The 20,650-nt window shown below is 32.2% G+C and overlaps 2 protein-coding genes across 9 annotated transcripts; one reads left to right on the top strand and one right to left on the bottom strand.

Moving 5' to 3' along the window:
* Window positions 1–863: 863 nt before the first annotated feature.
* On the bottom strand, window positions 864–6,500 carry LOC118051006 (ERAD-associated E3 ubiquitin-protein ligase component HRD3A). Of its 2 annotated transcripts, XR_004687971.2 has the most exons (7): window positions 5,902–6,500; window positions 5,325–5,816; window positions 4,329–4,544; window positions 3,083–3,406; window positions 2,731–2,973; window positions 1,269–1,550; window positions 864–1,054 (listed from the first exon to the last, which is right to left on the bottom strand). XR_004687971.2 is itself a non-coding variant. In XM_035061508.2 (6 exons), exons 1-6 carry the CDS (start codon window positions 6,454–6,456, stop codon window positions 1,329–1,331), a joined length of 2,052 nt encoding a protein of 683 aa, XP_034917399.1. In that variant the 5' UTR covers window positions 6,457–6,500; the 3' UTR covers window positions 864–1,328. The 2 variants fall into 2 exon arrangements, 1 of the variants encoding a protein (XP_034917399.1); XM_035061508.2 differs by having other exon boundaries at window positions 864–1,550.
* A 7,183-nt stretch (window positions 6,501–13,683) lies between these two features.
* Window positions 13,684–18,939, top strand: LOC118051005 (glutathione reductase, chloroplastic). 7 transcript variants are annotated; one of them, XR_004687969.2, is made up of 12 exons: window positions 13,684–14,154; window positions 14,269–14,494; window positions 14,951–15,229; window positions 15,317–15,493; window positions 15,783–15,836; window positions 15,915–16,063; window positions 16,564–16,627; window positions 17,040–17,210; window positions 17,306–17,443; window positions 17,779–17,854; window positions 18,044–18,107; window positions 18,299–18,555. XR_004687969.2 is itself a non-coding variant. In XM_035061507.2 (11 exons), the coding sequence occupies exons 1-10, from the start codon at window positions 13,766–13,768 to the stop codon at window positions 17,818–17,820; spliced, it is 1,689 nt and encodes a 562-aa protein (XP_034917398.1). In that variant the 5' UTR covers window positions 13,684–13,765; the 3' UTR covers window positions 17,821–17,854; window positions 18,630–18,939. The 7 variants fall into 7 exon arrangements, 4 of the variants coding, with proteins under 4 accessions (XP_034917398.1, XP_034917397.1, XP_034917396.1 ...); XR_004687967.2 differs by having other exon boundaries at window positions 18,295–18,555; XR_004687968.2 differs by having other exon boundaries at window positions 18,265–18,555.
* The last annotated feature ends 1,711 nt before the right edge of the window (window positions 18,940–20,650 follow it).

Raw genomic sequence — 20,650 nt, 5'->3', positions numbered from 1 at the left:
TAACAACCATGATTAGTTAAAATAGCAATAATGCCCAGCCATAAAAATCCAGATTTCCACTTATTTTCCTTCATCACAAATAGGTAAGATACTTGGCTCGTGTTACATCATTGGTCGAGTCGAGATTTTTGTCATATAAAAAGGATGTGCATGTGTTGCTAGTGTGTTTGATGGGTTACGTTACAAAACTTAAGTAAATCCAATATATAATTGTCTTAATATTAAAATAAAAATGTCATCTTAATTTTTTTTTAAAGTTAAACCATGTTTTTCACCAGTCATTCAAATTGTTTTTGAACCCATCAAATCAATTAAATTACATTAAAATAATTTTTATATAAGATAAATTTAATCCCGAACTAGAAAATAAATCAAGTAAAAAAAATTTAAAGTTAAACTCGCTTAGTATAGTACTAAAATGATACCTAATCTCATCCTAGACATTTCTTTTCACGTTCAAGAAATTTTTAACCCCACCCAGAGAGCGGGGCGCAAGCACGTAAACTAGTATAGTACTGAAATGATACCTAATCTCATCATCTTGGTTTCAAAGAAGATGTAGCAGCAGCGATTCTTTCTTTAATTTACTTGTTTTTGATTGATATCGGACAATCGGTCAAGAATTGTCAACGAATAGATAAAACTGTCAGAGGTGCTTAAAGCCATGGAGACAAGCTGCTCAGCTCTCGGTGGATAAATTCGTTTGTATTATAACCTTTAGATGGTTCTATAAACATCAAGACACGCAAACTGATAACAAAGTTTTTGGGAGGATGCCAAAAAGTATAGGAAACTTGTACGAACAGTCAAAGGAAGCTAACTGATGCAATAACAAAGGAAAAAAATCACAACGCATCCAGAGATTGGTGAAAATAGTCAGCTAGATATTCATTTTGCAGTCAAGAGAAGAAGACACAGCGATCAACTTCGGCTATTTTATTTGCACAAAATTACCCCTAAATCATTGCTCATCACAAGCAGAATTCTTGAATGAAAGAACGAACCTGCTGTATAAACGAATGTGACAAGTGGCACAATATATCTGTCCGCCGCCCTGAAACAGGCATCAGATGATCCTATGTTAAATACATCGTCTTTTCACATGTGAGACAAAAGCATGTCTTATGGCTGCCTTTTCCTTCTCTGTATGTACAATGTACCAGAAACAGTGCAGCTGTTTTGAAAGAGATCTAAAAACCTGTACATGCCATTGCAATGTGAATTTTGTCTCTCCCCAGATGACAGCACAATTGCAACATGAACTTTACCTTTCCACAGATGAGCACTAACAAAGCCTTGTGTTTTTGAAGATCATGATGAGCTGCCAACTAATTGGGTGCAGGAGGAGCATGCTCAATAGGTTGGTCTGGTATGCCAACCTCACCAGCAGCAACACCAGCATTCCTGCGTTGCCTTTCACGAAAATAGAGAACCGTAAGAAGACAGACAAATAGAGTAAGTATTGTTGCATTTCCTTCTTCCAGGATAACATTCTCCACCCATGCTTCGATTTTTGGATAGAATTCAGGCAACGAGTCAATCACGTGTACCTAAAACAGAGACAAAGAATCACTGGATCTGTTAGTCATGGTATTATAAAACAATTCTGAAACTCAAGCCTAAATACCAAACTAATTATTAGCCCTCCAAAAATTATATTTTAGCTTCAGAATCCCATGGTGAACTAACTCCCCAGAGAAGGGCATGGATTCTCAGAATCAACTGCACTATAAAGGAAGTCACATGAATGCCATTATTCATCAAAAGGAACTTGCACCCTAAAACAGATCAAGAAATTGAGGGTCCAAAAAAGTTCCAATTTTAGCATATTTAAAAATTAAAGGTCCACAAAATTTCAATTGTAGCACATTTATTGGTGGAAAAACAAGGAGGAATAATATTTTGTATCATTTCCTATACTACTTGCAAGAAAGAAACTAAACAAGAGAGAAACGATCTTGCACCAAAGTTTAGATGGAACGGAAATTAAAAGATTTCAGTTTCTTATTCTCCTCATTATATTTTTTCGGTAAACTCACTAAAGATTGATTCTGTTGTCCAGGACACAATAAAAAAAAAATTATTTTCTCCCTCGTCCAATTGCTCAGCAAACCAAGAGCAAAAACTTTTCCCATTATAAACTGACTGCATTGGTGGGGTGAACTTTGCATGAGATAAAAGGCAATTTCTAGCAAGAAGGATCACCAACAGCAGGCAAAAGTTTTCACCAGATGTTGTAGGAATTTAACTAAGAGGAAGAAAACAAAAGAGCATCTATCCTTGTGATAATATGATAATTGCATCAACATTCTAATTTTCTGCTACAGAAAACCACCAGAGACCCAAGGGACGGTAAGCTTCTGATCAGCTACAAAAAAACATGCTATTTGAAGCAGTAAACTACATGATTTGAATAATTAAAATAAAGTGCATATTGAGTCCTAAATATTTATTCAACTTTTTGAAGTTTTAGCAAGTTAGGACGGAGACTTTCCAGTGGTTATAAACTCGAAACATCGAAACAAGCACTGGGTGACACAATTAACAGGGAAATAGTGGAACATGACCGGCTCATGTATACAAAGGATTCTGATCAATTGATTTTTTTATCCAATTTATAGAGTTGAATTCTGATAAATTGATAGAAGCTGATGTCTAATTTGCACCATCATCTAATTTTCACATCTATGCTTATAGAAGACAGCATGAAAAGCAGATAAATAAACTGACCATGAAACTGTCTGCGTAGTTCTTTCTTATCCACAAGCTTGTGAGGGCCAGTGTGACAGGTAACTTTGCTGCAGAATCGATCTCTAGAGCTTGGTCATAGTATCGCTTGGCAAGATGAAGGTCAAATGGAAGTCCTTTACCATGCTCATGCATGTAACCAAGATTGAACATAGCTTGTGCATTAGATTGAGATTTGGCACGCATGTAAGCCTCTGCCGCTCGTTCATAATCCCTCACAGTGCCCTAAAAAAAGGAGAAAAGAGTTTTGAGAAATTTATAGCATGAAAAAACAATTCAGAAACTGAACAAAAAAGCACCAAAAGGCATCAAAATTGTGAAAGACATCACATACCCGACCATAGTAATATGCATCACCAATCAGCAAAGCAGCATGTTCATTACCCTGCTCTGAAGCTTCCCACCACAAAGAATGAGCCCGCTGGTGTCTTTCTGAATCTGTACAAAATCCAGATTCTCCCACGCACATGCTATGCTCTGCATATTTATCAAGAATCCATGCAGCATTACTTTGTGCAATCTCATAGCCCAGCTCAGCCATCCTTGAATACAACAAGGATGCTTTGCCTACATTGCCTTTTAGGTATGATTCCAATGCCCATCTAGACAAGGAGTTCCATGGGCCTCGTTCTGCTACTAGTTTGTATAATCCAGTAGCCTGAACAAAGTAAAGCTCTCTAGTAAACGAATGGGATACAGATGTTGATACATTTTAAAACTGTTTGCAAACATACACCAATCACTAGAAGTTCAGGGTCAAAAGGCGCGCGCAAACACGCGCGCGCACACACACACACACACATATATATATATATATGTTTCTCAAAGATCCAAAAATATCTAATCTCAAAATCTCACTTTAATTGTAGGGTGGTGGTGGGATAGCATTCATATTCTAGGCATGATTGTCATTATTAGTCTCTAATTAAACGAAGCAAGAAACATAAAATAATTTAAAGAACAGAAAACAATGAGCTACTGTTACATTTGTATTTGGGATCTTGCCAAGTTACATTAGTTAGAAGATTTAGAGTTCAAACCAAACTCATTCACTTGATAGAAATCCAAATTACTAGGTTCCCATAGATCCCAAACCAAATACCTTGGCAATAGAGATTACACATTTGATTAAAACTTATTAGACACTCAATATCTTCAGAACAAGGGTCCGATACAGATTTATGGATCATCTGTCAGGAACATGATCAATAACCTGATCTGTTAACAAATTACCACCTGGAACTCTCAATAGCTTGGAAAAGAGATATTCCTTTGAATTTATTTAGTATTATGTCACTAGATTTTCCTAATATAAGTGCTCTGATGAACCTGGAAATTATCAACAAAGACAATGTCCAGGAGAAGCAAGGATTCTGAAAGCAGTGAGAAAATAAGGGAGCAACCACTAAGGCAATCTGATTGATCCTTCACTAATCTGACAAAAGCGGGAAATAACTGAATAACAAGATATGGAGTTATGGGAGCAAGAGGAAAAGGAGAGAGCACATAAAAAGTTTGAGATGCATATTGTCATAAAGAGCCTGGGTAAGAACATTGAAAGGTAAAGAAACCAAATTTACCATAGGAAGATTCTTTTTAAGCCCCACACCCATATGAAACATCTTTGCCAGCTGGTAAAATGCCTTTGGTTGACCTGCATTAGCAGCTGCTATAAAATATTGGCATGCTAGCTTTACATCTCTCTTTACCCCAATCCCTTTAAGATGTATTACTCCAAGGTTATAGTGCCCACCAGCATCTTCATTGTCAGCAGCCCTCTCAAAATATTCTTTTGCCTGTAAAAAAAAAAAGGAATAGCTTTGACGCATATTCTAAAACTATGCAATAAAAGAACACGACAACATGCAGGCAAATACAAAGAAGATAAATTTTGAGAGATTTGAGATGTGCATACATTGCATTGATACAGAATGTTCAAAGGCCATCACTTAATCAAGGTCAGATCCTGTATTTTTTCCTGAAGTCACGACTCCCAAAACTCAACTTGCACCCTTGTGGTTGCAAAGTTGAGACTTTTACCATTGCATGTAACAATAGACATTATAGGTACAAAAGTTCTCATGTATGAAACAGCTAAAACCACAACAGGAACCTAACCTGAAACTCTTGATGTAATTGGATAACCAGTACAGAGCATCCAATCAACTAAATCTTAACACTAGTATTTAGATAGCAAAGGAAGCCAAGCTACACAAATAACACAGAGGATTTAAAACAAATTTATGCAATATAATCAGGGATAAATTCACAGCTTGATTAGAAACTACAAACCAGGCCTCCCTAGCAATCTCAATCTGATTAGGCAATGATCATATCGAAACAAATTTATGCACTATAATCAGGGATAAATTCACAGCTTGATTAGAAACTACAAACCAGGCCTCCCTAGCAATCTCAATCTGATGAGGCAATTATCATATCAAAGAGAAAACAGCACATGCCACGTAAGTAGACCATAACAGGTAAGCAAGCAATCCAGTCTTTAATTCACAAAACAGAAACAAGAAACGCCAAATTCAGCCAATATGATGACAACGAAGACAAAATTAACTTACTTTAGTGTAGTTCTTCTTTTCCACTCCATAGCCCTTGACATACAAATACCCCATGCCATTATAAGCCGAATAAAGCTGCTGATTTGCTGCAAGTGTAAGCCATTCAAGCGCTTTAGTATAATTCCTCTCAACTCCAGCTCCCCGCGCATATATTTCACCAAGAAGTTCCATTGATCTAGGTTCCCCTTTCTCCACAGCCTTTGAAAACCATGCCAATGCTTTAGCATGATCACGCCTCAATCCTCTTAATCCAAAGTAGTAAAAATACCCAATTTTATACATAGCACCTGCATTCCCTTTTTGAGCTTGATATTCCAAAATCTGGAACACGTCATCATCCTCCCCTCGTGATTTCCTCAAGGCCTCCTTATTCTCCTCAGCCCCATTATGTATCCTAACTGGTTCAATCACAGGAGAATACTTTGAAATCAAAAAACTATTTACTGCTACTTCTGCTAATTCCGCATATAATTTAACTGCCTTTTCATACATCTGAAAACCAAAAAATAACATCAAAACATTATCAAAACAACAATTAAAAAGTACATCAAATAAAAAAAATATTAAAACAACTCACGTGCTGCCGGTAATGAGTGTAGGCAATAGCCAGTTTAGAATGCAAATTGCCTCCCTTGGCCGCGAAATTATGATACAAAAAAGCCTTAGCTTTATTCCTCTCTTTAATTTGCCCTAACCCATACAAAAACCCTAAAACCGATTGGGCATGCGAATTCCCCTTCACACTCGCCAATTCCTCAATTTCCGCCACTGATTCCTCCATAACTCCAACCTCGCCGTCACTCACCGCCGACAACATCTTCTCCACGGCGGAGTAATACTGCTCCATCTCCGTATCGAGTTTCGATTCGGAAGTGGAGGAATTGACGGCGTCGGGTTCAAAGATCGGGCGCCAGGAGCCAGGTTCGAGTTCGTGTTCGGGTTTGGAGTCAGAGTCGCCGAACTCGTCCCAGTCGGGCAGTGACTCAGCGGGGTCCGCATCTGTGGTGGTGGCGGAGGAAGGGATGTCTTTAAGGTCGTCTTGTGAGAGGATGAGAACGAATGGGCCGGCGAGGAGAGGGGGGGAGAGGAGAGAGAAAATTAGGAGAGAGAGAGTGAGTCTGTATTTCTGCATTTCGATTTTGATGCCGAGAGAAACGAAGGGGTGTTTTTTTTTTTCAGGTTGAAGTATCTATAGGTTTGCTCGGCAGTTGCCACGTCATCTGGTGTTGAATAGCCAATGATTTCGTGCCATGTTAGCATTTCCTCCAAAGGGAAACAGAGTATTTTTAATCTATTGAAATTTAACTTGATTTCTGAAGATATTTTTTATATTATTATTGTAAATATCATAATCATGGAGTATTTGATTGAGTTCTGAAAAGATAAAACAAATTTTGTATCCACGTAATTAATGAATTTACCTCATATTTTTTAATCATTTACTAATTTACATAATAAATAATATTTTATTATATGTATTTTAATTTTTAAAGATAATTGCATTACATAGAAAATAAAATAAATAGAGAGGGAAATGAATGTCTCTTTTATTGGTCCTTGGTGCTAAATATTAATAATAATAAAAATATTCTTTTTTATGTTGAAATATTTTAAGCTTCATAATTTGTTGGGAAAAAAAAAACAAAAATTAAAGTTAAAATGGTATTTTCCTGTAAAAAAAAGTTGAAAATCATATTTTTAGGATTTCAATAATAACGTAGATGAATATAGCATAGAAAAAATAGCAAGCACAAAAATACATAATTATGCCTAAGAAAAACCACATGGAAAATCTATTTTAAAGTTTTATTAATAGATTTTTTTTTCTAAATAATCTGCTTATCTAAAAAGTTTATAACCCCTTAAATAAACTTAAAAACTTATATAACTAATAAAAAAAGCCTAAAAATATAAGATAAGTATTAAATTTAAATAAATTTGAAAAAATAATTAAATATTTTCAAACTAAATAGAAAGAATAATATTAAATCAACTATAAAATATAGCAACTCTTGAATAGTAACTTCTGAGAATTATCAGAAAACCTTTATAATATATGAATCCTATAAAATTTTAACTCTATTTGAAACAAGTCTTCTAAAATCTCCTTAAAAAATTTTAGTCAAACATAATTGTTGGATAAAAAATTATGCTTAATTTCATAAAACTATATATTAAAAAAAAATCTTATCGATTAGTCTTTTTATGTTGAAAAGAACTCTTCTTTGAGTGCAAGGTGCTCTTGTTTTGATCACATGGATGTCTAGTCAAAACTCTTATACCTTTTTTTTTTCTTCTCTTCAAATATATAATAATTTCAAACATCAACTCTAGTCTTTTTATCTTAACATTTATACAAGAAACAACAATCAAAAGATTATTTCTCTTTCAATAACTTTAAAAGTAATAAGCTGCAAACCTCAAACTTATTTCATGAATATGTGTTGTATCTATATAAACCTCAAATATATCTATTTTATGATAACATTAAACTTGTAATCAAAAGGATCGACATGATTTAAATCAATAATTTTTTTTAATTGGGCATCTTTCATGTTTTTTTTTCCTTTTGCACTCAACTTTTAACTTATCAATAAAAACACCATCAATGGTATCATCACTATTATTATAACTGTGATTATTTTTATATAATCATCAACAATATTATCATCAAAATAAAAATCATAAATCGGTGGGGTAATATCAATCAACATTTATCTTAATACAAACAAACCACTAAAATCTCCACAATACTCATCTCGATCAAGAAACTACATCATCTACTTATGCATTTGAAATAGGTTCTCAAAACTGGTCATTGATTCATGTTCACTCCTCTCACGATCCTCCAATATTCTCTTCTTCATCTCCGCTAATCGACGAAATAATTCTTCTAATTGCCTCACATGTTTATTATGTTAATGAGTTAATTTTGTAATTTGTCTTTGCATGTCTTTTATCACCATCTACTGAACATTTCTCTCCCAATGAGGAATCTCTTCATCAACTATAAACTGAACACTTTATGCTCTGTTACTCATTCCAACCATGGTTATTTAATAGCACACAATAAACAAAATAACTTGGAAATGAATCACACAACAAGCAATACACACAGAGCAGGGGAGAAAAAAAGAGCATACACACAGACAAGGATTGTCCCTGCCATTGCTTTTATCCCTGCAAAAACAAGAAAAAAAAAGACCCAAAAGTCAATATCCACAAAAGCCGGCATCTTCATTCTCGGTTCCTTCATCATCTCAAAATCTGCTGGAAAACGAAAGCAAATCGTGGGCACATGAGCAAAAGGAAAAGCAGAAGGAAAGGTCTCAAGCAGGCGAGAAGCACCACAGCGTTGCAGCCATCTTTGCCATCTCAAGAAGCAGGTACGCCCTCTCTTCATCTCTTTGTATTCTTTGAAATTGTTCAAATTGGTTTGATTACAAGAACTGTGTAAAGGTAATTTAATTACATTCATCCAGTTCATGCACGCGAGAAATTGCTTCACTCGTGCATCCGACTTAGCCCAGTCGGGCCATTAGCTTGTTGAGTGGTAATAAAATATCTATTTTTAATTGTTGATATATATATTAAAATTTATTATTCTTATATTTTTTTTCATACATGTGTGTAAAAATGATCGATTCATGATTTTTTAAGTTTTTAATTAAAACTTATTTTCATAATCATAATAAATTTTTACTTAAAAACAAATGCTTCTCACAAGAAAAAAAGCATATTTTAATGGGAAATAAAAATAAATAAATACATGAATAAGAAATTATATTTTCTATTAAAAATATATTTTTTCTATTTTAGTTCAAATAGTTATAGTTTTTATGAATATGTTTTTCTTATTGTTATTACTTTTATTCAATAAAATATGTTGCTAATAAGAAAATCATTTTATTATCAAAATAAAAATTACACAAATTGGAAAACTCAATTTTGATTAAAAAAATATATTTTTTCTTCATAATTTTCTTCATTATTTTTTATGTGAATGCCATTTTTTATTATTGCCTGATTAAGTAAAACATAGATTTCAAAAAGTTTTCCACAATAATGTGCTAACAACTATGTTAATTATATAAACACTTTAAAAGAAATGAGATTTTTTATGGTTTTTTATTGTTCATATAAATAGTAAGCACCTTATTATATATTTTTAATTGTGTTATAACAATTTTGCGTCGTAGTTGAATTGGTTAGTGCACAAGATAACCTCGAAGTTGCAAGTTCAAGTACTAAATGACGCCAAATTTTTTAGAATTGTGATAGATGATACATTTATTTTTCAAACAAATATATAAATGACATGTCGTCCTCTCTTTAATACAATAATTAAAGAAGGGCTAGGCATGTAGACATAGCCTTCAAGCCTGCTCGTGCGTTGTTGTTATATAGGCGTCGGCTAAGCATTGGGCCTAGGTCTTTCTATCTTTTTATTTTTTTTTCCTTTTTTTTCTTTGGGTTTTTTTGTGACACTCCAAAATGTTTTATTAGATTCACTTGCTATTTAGTCTGAACATGATTCTTAAATACTATTATATATTTTTACTTTATTTTTAATAATTTTGTTTTTAATTTGGGAAAATTACATCTACCCCTTTATAGGTAGTTGAATTTTCGTTTTTCCTCCGTATTTTGAAAAAGTACACTTTACATTCGAAACTTTAATAACTTTATAACATTTTATATCCTCCTGATTTGGCACTAAAGTGAAATCATTGTAGAAGTTTTTTCAACTTAAAATTTATTTTGCCCAAAACACCTAGAAAACATCTTAGAAAACTTGATAAACCCATTTATGACCTCAAAAAACCCAAAAAGCAGTTTCAAAACCTGAAATTAACCAAAAACAAAAAATCTTACCGACATATATGTTTTTCTAGGCAATTTGAAGCTAAAAAAAATCTAATATGAACTCCCCTCATCAAATAGAATAGTTTGACACCAATATCGACTGTTTTATGGGTGAGATCAATGCTAACAAAAATCTTCTCTCCTAGTGCCAAATTCTAGCTATTTTCTCTCATCTCTTTCAAATCAAGGGAAAAAAAATAAGGAAAATAAAGTTTGGAACAACATTTATTTTGCCCTTAAATTTTGAAAATTAAAGGGAACTAATATTTATAATTTAGGAAGTTTAGGGACTATAATAAATATTTCACCCAAACCTTGTCAAAGCCATCCACTCCTTTTTTGTTTTTCATTTTCGTCCCTCAACTTTCAATCCCACCATTCTACAACAAATTGGTTCAAATTTCAGTCCAATAAGGGCCAAAAAAATAAAAAGAGAGAGAAATGCACAATGCCTTGTGAGGGGATCCATAGTGCATTTTACACAATGAATTCCTCGCACCTTTTAGATTTATTTATAATTTCTTATGTGTGTGTGTATATATATTTTCAATGAATTGAAAGTTTGTATTGCAAAATTTCATTTTATGGTATTTTAATTTTTTTTAAGAAGTAAAACTAGAAAAAAGTAAGGAAATTATCTTTATGTTAGATTAATACTTATCAAAACCCCTTGAATTATTTAAAAATCTAGGATAATATAATAGTTAAATTTTGTTTCATATATTCTCTAATTCATCTCGATCAATGTCAACTAATGAATGAATATCAACTTACATCAAAGTCTGTTTAAGTTGTTTAAAAATTTATGATGCTATAAGGCTTAATTATGTATCATTTACACGCTTACTAGTTTTTAATTGAACCCTTTGTAAAACAGAATAATAAAATCTAGTGATGTAATGTATATTTGTTGAAAATTTGTTTAGTTAATATAATTTAAATAAATTACAGGTAAATGAGAAATTAATTTCAAAGAACTCTTGGTTTTCCTACTCAAATAACCCTTAATTTTTTAAGATTTAATTTTTGATTTATGATGGCTAATAAAAAATTGATAATGATAATAATTAATTCTTCAATTTTTTAACTTTCTAAATTCGCTATAAAAATAAGCTGAAAGAAGAATTTATAACTTGTTTTTTTTTTTAAGAGTTTTTCACCATTTCTCATCTCCTTCTTAATATTTTCATTCTATTTTATGCTCTGATTTTTTCTTCTAAATATAGAGCTTAGGTTAATACTTTGTTGAGAAATATTTGATTTCTTTTATTTTATTTCAAAAACTTTGTTTATAAGTGCATATAAACTAAGGTGATAATGTTAAAATATTGACAGGCATATTGCAAACATTTTAATTATACAAGTAAAGAGCAATAAAGTATTAAGAACAAATTATTCATTATTGATAACAACAAAAGTTTCTTTTCTTTAAAGTGCTTTAACAAGTAAGTGTTTTTCTTTGTTTTAATTTAAAAATTGCTATTTTTATTATTAATATGCATGCTAGTTACTTTGATCTTATATACATTGTAAGTTTGAATATATGCTTAGTGTACATTCTAATATTCTTTTTATTATATTCAAGGTTGAAATCATATTTATCTTGAATTTTATTTTGCATGTTTATAGATTTAAAATTATATGTACTGTATGCTTACCTTGAATAATATTTTATGTTTTGTATGTTCTTGTTATGATAAATTAATACCCTTGGTTAGTAGTCTAATATAATAAAAATATATTTCGAAAACAATATTAGTTTTTTAAAAAATTAGAAGTAATTAAAAATTTAATTTGAACATGTATCAAGAATTTTCATTTCATTTTATGATATGATTGCTAAAATTCTTCTATTAATATTTAATTATATTAAATAAATATGTGAGTATATTTGTAAACAATCTTTTGTTGGGTATTTGGATTGACATAATAAATAATGATTGAACTTATATTATTACTTTCAAAAATTGAGAATAATTTAGAATTTAAATTGAATTGCATTGAGAAATTTCATTTTATTGTTTAAATAAATTTAATAAATAAATAATTATATTGAATATGCATGTTTAGATGGGTAAATATATCAACATGCTGTTTAAATTCATCAAACAATTCAATAAATGATAACGATCAATTCTAGTTAAAGTTTATTATTAGTTATTTTATATGTATAAAAAATTCTAAAGGCCTACCAACAACAATAATATGAAAAATAAGGCAACATAAATTTAATCGTATTCGAGCATTTACCTTCAATTCAAATAATATTATAAAAAGTAAATATTATTAAAAAACTAAATAAAAAAACCACTCAAGCAAGCGCGAGTTTCCTATAGGGATGCATAACCTGCCATCATTCATCCTTTTCCTTCTATCATTAAAATAATAAATAAAAGGTTGCTTTTATATTATTTTTTGTTTAAAATTCAAATTTATTTATTCAACAATAATATATATTTTTTAAGATACTAAATAAATTCATGACTCTTTTTTTCAATGAACATAATTTATTTGTCTGCTTGTACAATTCAAACTAAAGCGTTTGAAAATACGGTTATACCCGTATTTTTTTAAAAATAAGTTTTTTGTTAAAAATTATATATTTTTTATATTTTGGATAATTTTAATGCATTTCAGTATAAAAAGTACTTTGAAAAACAACCGTAGCCACACTCTCACATAGACTATTTTAATGCGTTGATTTCAAAAATAATTTTTTTATTTTAAAAATATTATATTGATGTATTTTAGCATGAAAAACACTTTGAAAAACAATCGTGGTTACACTTCCAAAGAGGCTCTTGGGGTCTACAGTAATTCATAGATGATTTCATTTTTAATTCAAAAAAATCTCAATATGATTAAAATTTCAAACCTTCTTGGCTTATTAATTTTTCTTAGAAATATTTATATGAAAATTTTAATTTGTCTCAAGTGGGGCTGAATAAGAGATGATATTTTAATTTGAAAAAATACAATAAAAGTTGTTAATGTTATTTAAGCAAATGGCGTGGCACATGCAAGGGTATTGGCTGTCTGCACGCTCTTCTCTTAGGATTGAGGAAGCATAAACAATGTTATTCTACATGGCAAAATGAAAAAAACATTTCATAAGAATATAAGTTATAAAAAAAATATTAAATCAAATATTTATAAATTAATTTTATAAAATTTTAGATTTATTAGAAAAATATAAAAAACCTTGTGTCTCATCTTAATTATGTCGGATTACCTGGATTTCAAGTTGATTCAACAAATTATCTAGATTTAATCTGGTCAATTATAAATTTAAATTTTAATTATTTAAAATTTAATTAAAAGTTTAGATATAATTTAACTGGTTGGATTTTGAGTAACTTTTTAAAAATAATCAAATTCATATAAAATAAATTTATTGTTTTGTTTTTATATATATTTTTTTATTATATAATAATCACAAAAACAAAAGCAAAAATGTCGACCTCACCTCATGAAGGAATATATGTATTATACTTTTTCTACTTCTCCACCTCAACACCACATAACCCAGAAAAAAAATAAAATAAAAAAGCAGCAAGGACAACGCTAACACCCAAATGGCGGCAGCGGCAGCCTCTTCTCTAACAACACCAAAGCTCGCCTCCCCATCCCTCCAATCCCTCTACAGAAAACTCCCCCTTTCCTTCCCTCTCTCGCCCTCCTCCTCCTTCCTCCCTCTCCCCAAAACCCTAACCACCACCACCACCTCCCTCTCCTCCCGCCGCCCTCTCTCTCACCACCACCGCCGTCATCTCACTACTCGTGCGGAGGCAGAAAACGGCGCTGAACCTTCCCGCCACTATGACTTCGACCTCTTCACTATCGGTGCTGGAAGTGGGGGCGTCCGCGCTTCTCGCTTCGCAGCCAATTTCGGCGCTTCTGTTGCCGTGTGTGAGCTTCCGTTCTCAACTATCTCTTCGGAGACAACCGGTGGCGTAGGCGGCACGTAAGTAGGGACACGTGGCTGAGAACTTGATTTGCCAGCTTTAATTGAACAGAAGAAAATAAGAATTCAGTCGAATTATGTTATATTTTTTAATTTTTAATATATATAATGTAGGTGTGTGCTACGTGGATGTGTACCGAAGAAACTGCTTGTTTATGCGTCGAAATATGCTCATGAATTTGATGAGAGTCGGGGTTTTGGATGGAAGTATGACAACGAACCACTTCATGATTGGAATACTTTGATGGCTAACAAAAATGCTGAGTTGCAGCGCCTGACCAGTATTTATAAGAACATTCTCAATAACGCTGGTGTCACTTTAATTGAAGGCCGCGGGAAGGTAAACTGATGCTTTGAATCCGTACAAGTTTGTGTTGTTGTGCTTTACATGCTGTTTGGAAGTAAGATTTGAGTAGAAATGAAATAATCGACACCATTTATCCAATTCTAGTGTTTGGAAAGCTTTAAGCAACATAAACGAATTCTACAACCAATTAAAATTACAGATTTTTGTGGATTTGCTTCATAATTGACCCACTTAAATTAATTCCACTAACGCCCCCTTCACATATGATTGAGTAGGTTTTTTAGGGACTAGGGCAACTTGGGTAAATGATGTATTTTCACTAATTCAAGTCTAATGAATTTCACAATTTTAAAACTTATTCCAAACCAAAGAATTCAATTAGCAAATCAAATAAATTCAATCTACTCAAATAGTTGAAATCAATTTTAGTGTAGAATTGGTTCCAAACAGGCTATTAATGTTTTTTCAATTGTTGAGTTAATGTTGTAGATTGTCGATCCACACACAGTTGATGTTGATGGAAAAATCTACTCTGCACGGCACATACTTATTTCTGTTGGAGGACGCCCGTTCATTCCTGACATTCCTGGGAGTGAATACGCGATTGATTCTGATGCTGCACTTGATTTGCCATCTAAGCCAGAGAAAATCGCCATAGTTGGTGGAGGGTATATTGCGTTAGAATTTGCTGGAATTTTCAATGGCTTGAAGAGTGATGTTCATGTATTCATAAGGCAGAAAAAAGTATTAAGGGGATTTGATGAAGAGGTGATGAATTGTTAGTAATTCTAGTTGCTTACTGGATACATGCTTGCATTTGCCTCACAATTAATCGGTCTTTGTATGTTCCTGTAGATCAGAGATTTTGTTGCAGAACAGATGTCTCTAAGAGGAATTGAGTTCCATACAGAGGAGTCACCTCAGGCTATTATTAAGTCAGCTGATGGTTCATTGTCACTGAAGACCAACAAAGGAACAGTTGAAGGCTTCTCACATGTCATGTTTGCCACTGGACGTCGGCCTAATACAAAGGTTTGAAATTTCATTTCTGTGGTTGCTTCCCTCTAGCCAATTTTAGTTGTCTCAAGGCTACTAGTTAAAACTTGGCATTGATGCGACTCCAACTATACATCCACTCTGACAGAAAAATTCAAACTTCAAACCACTCCATCTGTGAAGAATTCTTAGGGTGTCTTTGATCGTGAAAAATATAACTCTCCTTTGAGTAAAGACACTTGATGATTCATCCTCAAACAACTTTATTTCTGTGCTTGACATTGAAGGGATGGATAGATGTAATGCCCACTTGTTGTGATTGCAGAACTTGGGACTGGAGAGTGTGGGGGTAAAAATGACCAACAATGGAGCAATTGAGGTAGTACACTGAAAGTTTCAGACCTTTTTTTGCTTGATTTCGTTTCATTTTTCCTTCAATAATTTCTCATTTTCTCAGGTTGATGAATACTCATGCACCTCGGTTCCTTCCATTTGGGCAGTGGGAGATGTTACAGATAGGATAAATTTGACTCCTGTTGCTTTGATGGAAGGTGGGGCATTGGCAAAAACTCTCTTTCAGAATGAGCCAACAAAACCTGATTATAGGTACCAGTACCAGTAGTGCAATTGCTGTTTTTCTACTTCTGGGTACAATCTGATTTCATAAATGATCAGTTCTATAAGCTTATACTCACTGGTGCTTGTGATAAGTTTTTGGCTGGATTAAATGTTAAACTTCCAAGTTATTAACATGGAAACAATTGCTTATGCTTGAAAAATGTATGCATTCACCAATTGATGGTTTTGCAATTCTGAATAGAATATTATTTGAGAAATGATCATCTTTATAAGTTTAATTTCACTGGTACTTGTGGTAACATTTTGAGTGGACTAAAAGCTAAACCTTCCAAGCTATTAACATGGCAACAATTGCTTATACTTGAGAAATCTATGCATGCACATTCTTTGTGTATGTCACGGGTGGACAAATTTGGCTGACTCCCTCCTTGCCCAGGCAGGTTTAGGATATAGTGAATAAAGGGTTACTTAGATACTTTATAGCTATGAGGACAAGCTCATGACTTTTTTTTTTTTTTTTTGAATAGAGCTGTTCCATCTGCTGTGTTTTCTCAGCCTCCAATTGGACAAGTTGGTCTTACGGAAGAACAGGTGATGGTTGTTTTATTGGGTAGAAGTGTAAAAAGGAGTCTTGTGGTTTCAGCTATTTGCACCTCAATGACAGGTGCTATGGTTTTTGCACTCAAGTTTCAAGTGGTTAGTTTGTTAGCATTTATCAAGTGCCTTTATTCCGTTAGTTTTGGGTCTGGGTGGCACAAAGAGGTTCAACGAAGCAAAGGTTTAGATGTTTAACAGGCTTGCCACCTCTTCACCCAGCTAATGATATTAAACCTCTTGCTGCTGCTAGTGGTATTTTTGTGATTGAGAGTCATCTTGAGTGCAAAACTGTGGATTTCTGTAATTGAAGTGCAAATGGCTGAAATACATGGTACTTCCTTTCTTAATAATTTTTCCTACTTTACTTGTAATAGCTAAGATTGATTTCTTGAAAGAATTATTGCAGGCTAAAAAGGAGTACGGCGATATTGATGTCTTCACAGCTAATTTCAGGCCTTTGAAGGCAACTCTCTCAGGGCTTCCAGATCGGGTCTTCATGAAACTAATAGTCTGTGCTAAGACAAACAAAGTTCTTGGCTTGAACATGTGTGGAGAAGATTCACCTGAAATCGTGCAGGTGTTTTTCTTGGCCCTAACTAGTGGTTCTGTTTTTAGTGAAGTTGATTTACAAGTTCCATAACTCCTATGGTTCTCGAATCCTTAAACTTGCAGGGATTTGCAGTTGCAATCAAAGCTGGCTTGACCAAGGCAGACTTTGATTCCACAGTGGGTATTCACCCAACAGCAGCTGAGGAATTTGTTACAATGAGGACTCCTACTAGAAAGATTCGAGAGCATCCTCCAGCTGAGGTTTGTTGAAAGCAAAGACCTTTTATATCAGTAATATGCTTTCAATCTTGGTAACAATGTTTGAAACAGCCTAATAAACTAACAATGCTGTGTCCAGAACACATTTTACAGTTCTTGGTCAAATTTTTGTAGCTGCCCACTTTCTGTAAAACCAGTTATGTTTGTAACATCTCTGGCATAAACCAGTAATCGAGTTCTTTCATGAAGAGCTGAGCCTATATTCACTAGTACCTGATTATTTTATGCCTCTGATCAGTTTAACTTTGATTTATGTGATTTTTAATATCTTGTTTTTGTATTTAATTGTTGTTAATTGGCCGTGTACACACCATCAGGGGAAGGCAGATCACGATGTTAAAGCAGCAGCAGGGGTTTAGTGTGGGTTTCCTTCGTCATGATAGCCCTTTCAAGGTTTGAATGCTTTCTCACGACTTCTGTAGACAAAGTATAGTTTGCGGTTATTTTACTTGTTTTCTTCTTGAAGAAAATCTAGAATGGAACTATTTTGTTGCATTCTACTCAGTCATGAAACTCTCATTTACTGCATTTGGTTGTTTCAACAAGGACCATATGTCACTTAGATTATTTTGTTATGAGCAGGCATTTTTTGAAGTCTAATGTAGGATTACTCAGTAGTTAGTAGATGCAAGTGAAGACGAGACTGGTATGTGGTGCTTTGGGAGTCATCTCTTAAATCTCGTTGTCGGTAAAATTTTAATAAAAATTAATCAGTAGCCAGTAGGATATTCTTGTGTATCATCACAAGGTAAAAGTTCCTCGAGCTTTTCCCACAACAATAATTAACATATTATTCCCTTCAGCATTACTGAGTATCTCAACCAACTGGGCAGGCAGTCACTCCGGAAAATAGCTGGCAAAATATCTGCTTGTAGAGTAGCCAAGGAATGTTCGGATGTTGATATCTGATTACAGACATCATTTGAAGCGTAAATGGTGGAAGTTCATGTTGGGGTCATTGGTGAACATAAGCAAACGATTAAAAAGCTTTCAAAAGGAATAATAATAATCACAAGGCATTGTAGTTTTTGCTCTTACAAATGTGGAAATGAGTGGGGAATTGCAATAATACACATGTTAGGAATATCTGTTTCCCTGTTTTTTTTTTTTATCCCTTTCGTTTTGTTTGTATACTGAAACAGTATTTGTTTGTTTGAGATAATTTAAGGATGTATAATTTCATCTCGCCGCCGTCTCTCTTAACTCTCGTACCTTGTGGGGGAAAAGAAAGTAGAAACTACTAACATGGGAGCGAGCAGATCAATGGGATTGTAGCCAGACAAAGCTGAACTTGCTAATCGATTGCCAACAAAGGCAAAACAAGGAGGGATATCGAGTAAGCACAGTGATTAACCTAATAAATGCTTGGCTGGCTGATTCTTCAACCAAATTGTGGCCTCAAACTTGAAACACAAGTTGCATCTTACTTATTAATTGGATGGAAAAACCTATCGAATTAATCTTTGGGCTGTTATATCGATCTTGTTAGCATGGTAATTATCATCGGGACAATGGGTGTGTTTGGCCGGTTCTTAAAAATTTTGAAATTTTATTTACTTGAAATGATTTTTTTTAATGTTTTTAGATTGTTTGGGTGTTTTGATATCAAAAATAAATTTTTAAAAATAAAAATAATTTATTTTAATGTATTTCTAAGTGAAAAGTATTTTGAATTTGAATTGTTATTGCTATTATAATTTCAAATAAATCTAATGCTTACTAAAGATAACGCAAATTATTTAGATAGCGTTTGGAGAATTGGAGATAATAAATAAAAAAAACGAACATTTTGATGAAGTAGAGAATTAAAGAAGTAAAACTGAATCTCTTCAAAGATATAAAGATAAATGTATTTATTATTTTTGGAGTAAATGTCTATTCATATGTTTCTAATAATATTTTTTTATTTTTAAAATATCTTTATAAAACATTTTAATTTTAAAATTATTCAATTAAGATATATAAATATTAAAATAATTATTATCAAGGTTATATATTAAGTTTGCCATGTAGTGTTCAGTCTAAACTTTATTTTTTTAAAACAACATTGCCTTAACCAAAAAGTTTTTTTTTAGAAAATCAATAATTTTTTTACCCAGGTTATATCCCAGGTCATGGATGAACATGACCCTAATTTGGTTGAGTTAATCCTCTATTTTATAAACCTGAATCAGCTCATACTTAAGTCAAGTTGCTAGATTAATTTAGGTTTTTATAATTATGGTTATTAGACTATTATTAATTTCAATACTCAATATAAAATAAAGTAAAAAAAATAATATATTTTTTAAATATATAAGTTTCACAGTAATACATATTAAAGGTAAAATAAACTTCTTAATATTTTGGGTGTGTTTGGTATTGCGGTTGCTGTTGTGGTTGTAGTTTAAAAAAAATTGTTTTATAAAAAGTATTTTTAGTTGAGGTTGGTTTGAAAAAATATATGTTTAGTTAAAACTGTGGTTGAAATTGAGATTGAACAAAAAATATTTTAATGTGTTTGGTTAAAAAATGCTTTTAAATTGAGGTTCTAAAATAATTAAAAAATATATATATTAATATTAATAATTTTTAATTTAAATATTATAGATTTAATCACTATTATTATATCATGAAATAAATAATAATGATATCAAATATTTTTTATTTTTCCATTAAACTATGTGCAATGTCATTACATACGAAATCTATCCAACAAGGACTATATTTTCCATGATTTTTTAAGCGCGCAACAACAAAAACTGAATTTTTTGTTACGTCATCAAGTGATCTTCTTTTAATTTTTTGAATAAAACACAATTAAAATAAAAATAAAAACTGAATTTCTTTTTAACTGGGTCGGACCTAGCAAGAACATAATTGGAATTGCGATCAAATTCCACAAATGCTACGTTATCATGCGATATCTTTCTAATTTATATAGTGTTATTAAATAATATTAAATACCATTTTTTTCAAGTAAAACACAATTTTTTAAAAAAATTTACAATTTCATTATGTACAAAATTCATTCGATAAGAACTACAGAAAAAATGATTTTTTGAGCGTGTAATAAAATTAGGTAAAATATTATCAGGAATAAAATTGAGATTACAGTACGGGTAAATTTAATTCACCTTAAACTATTTAAATAATAATAATGTTCATGTTCACGTGAACAATGCAAGTAAAATCAATTAACTGCACTGG

Source organism: Populus alba, chromosome 15 (assembly GCF_005239225.2).
Source record: "Populus alba chromosome 15, ASM523922v2, whole genome shotgun sequence".
Classification (NCBI taxonomy): domain Eukaryota; kingdom Viridiplantae; phylum Streptophyta; class Magnoliopsida; order Malpighiales; family Salicaceae; genus Populus; species Populus alba.
Note: the sequence above shows the minus strand (reverse complement) of the source record. Positions and strands in the feature narration are given on the sequence as shown.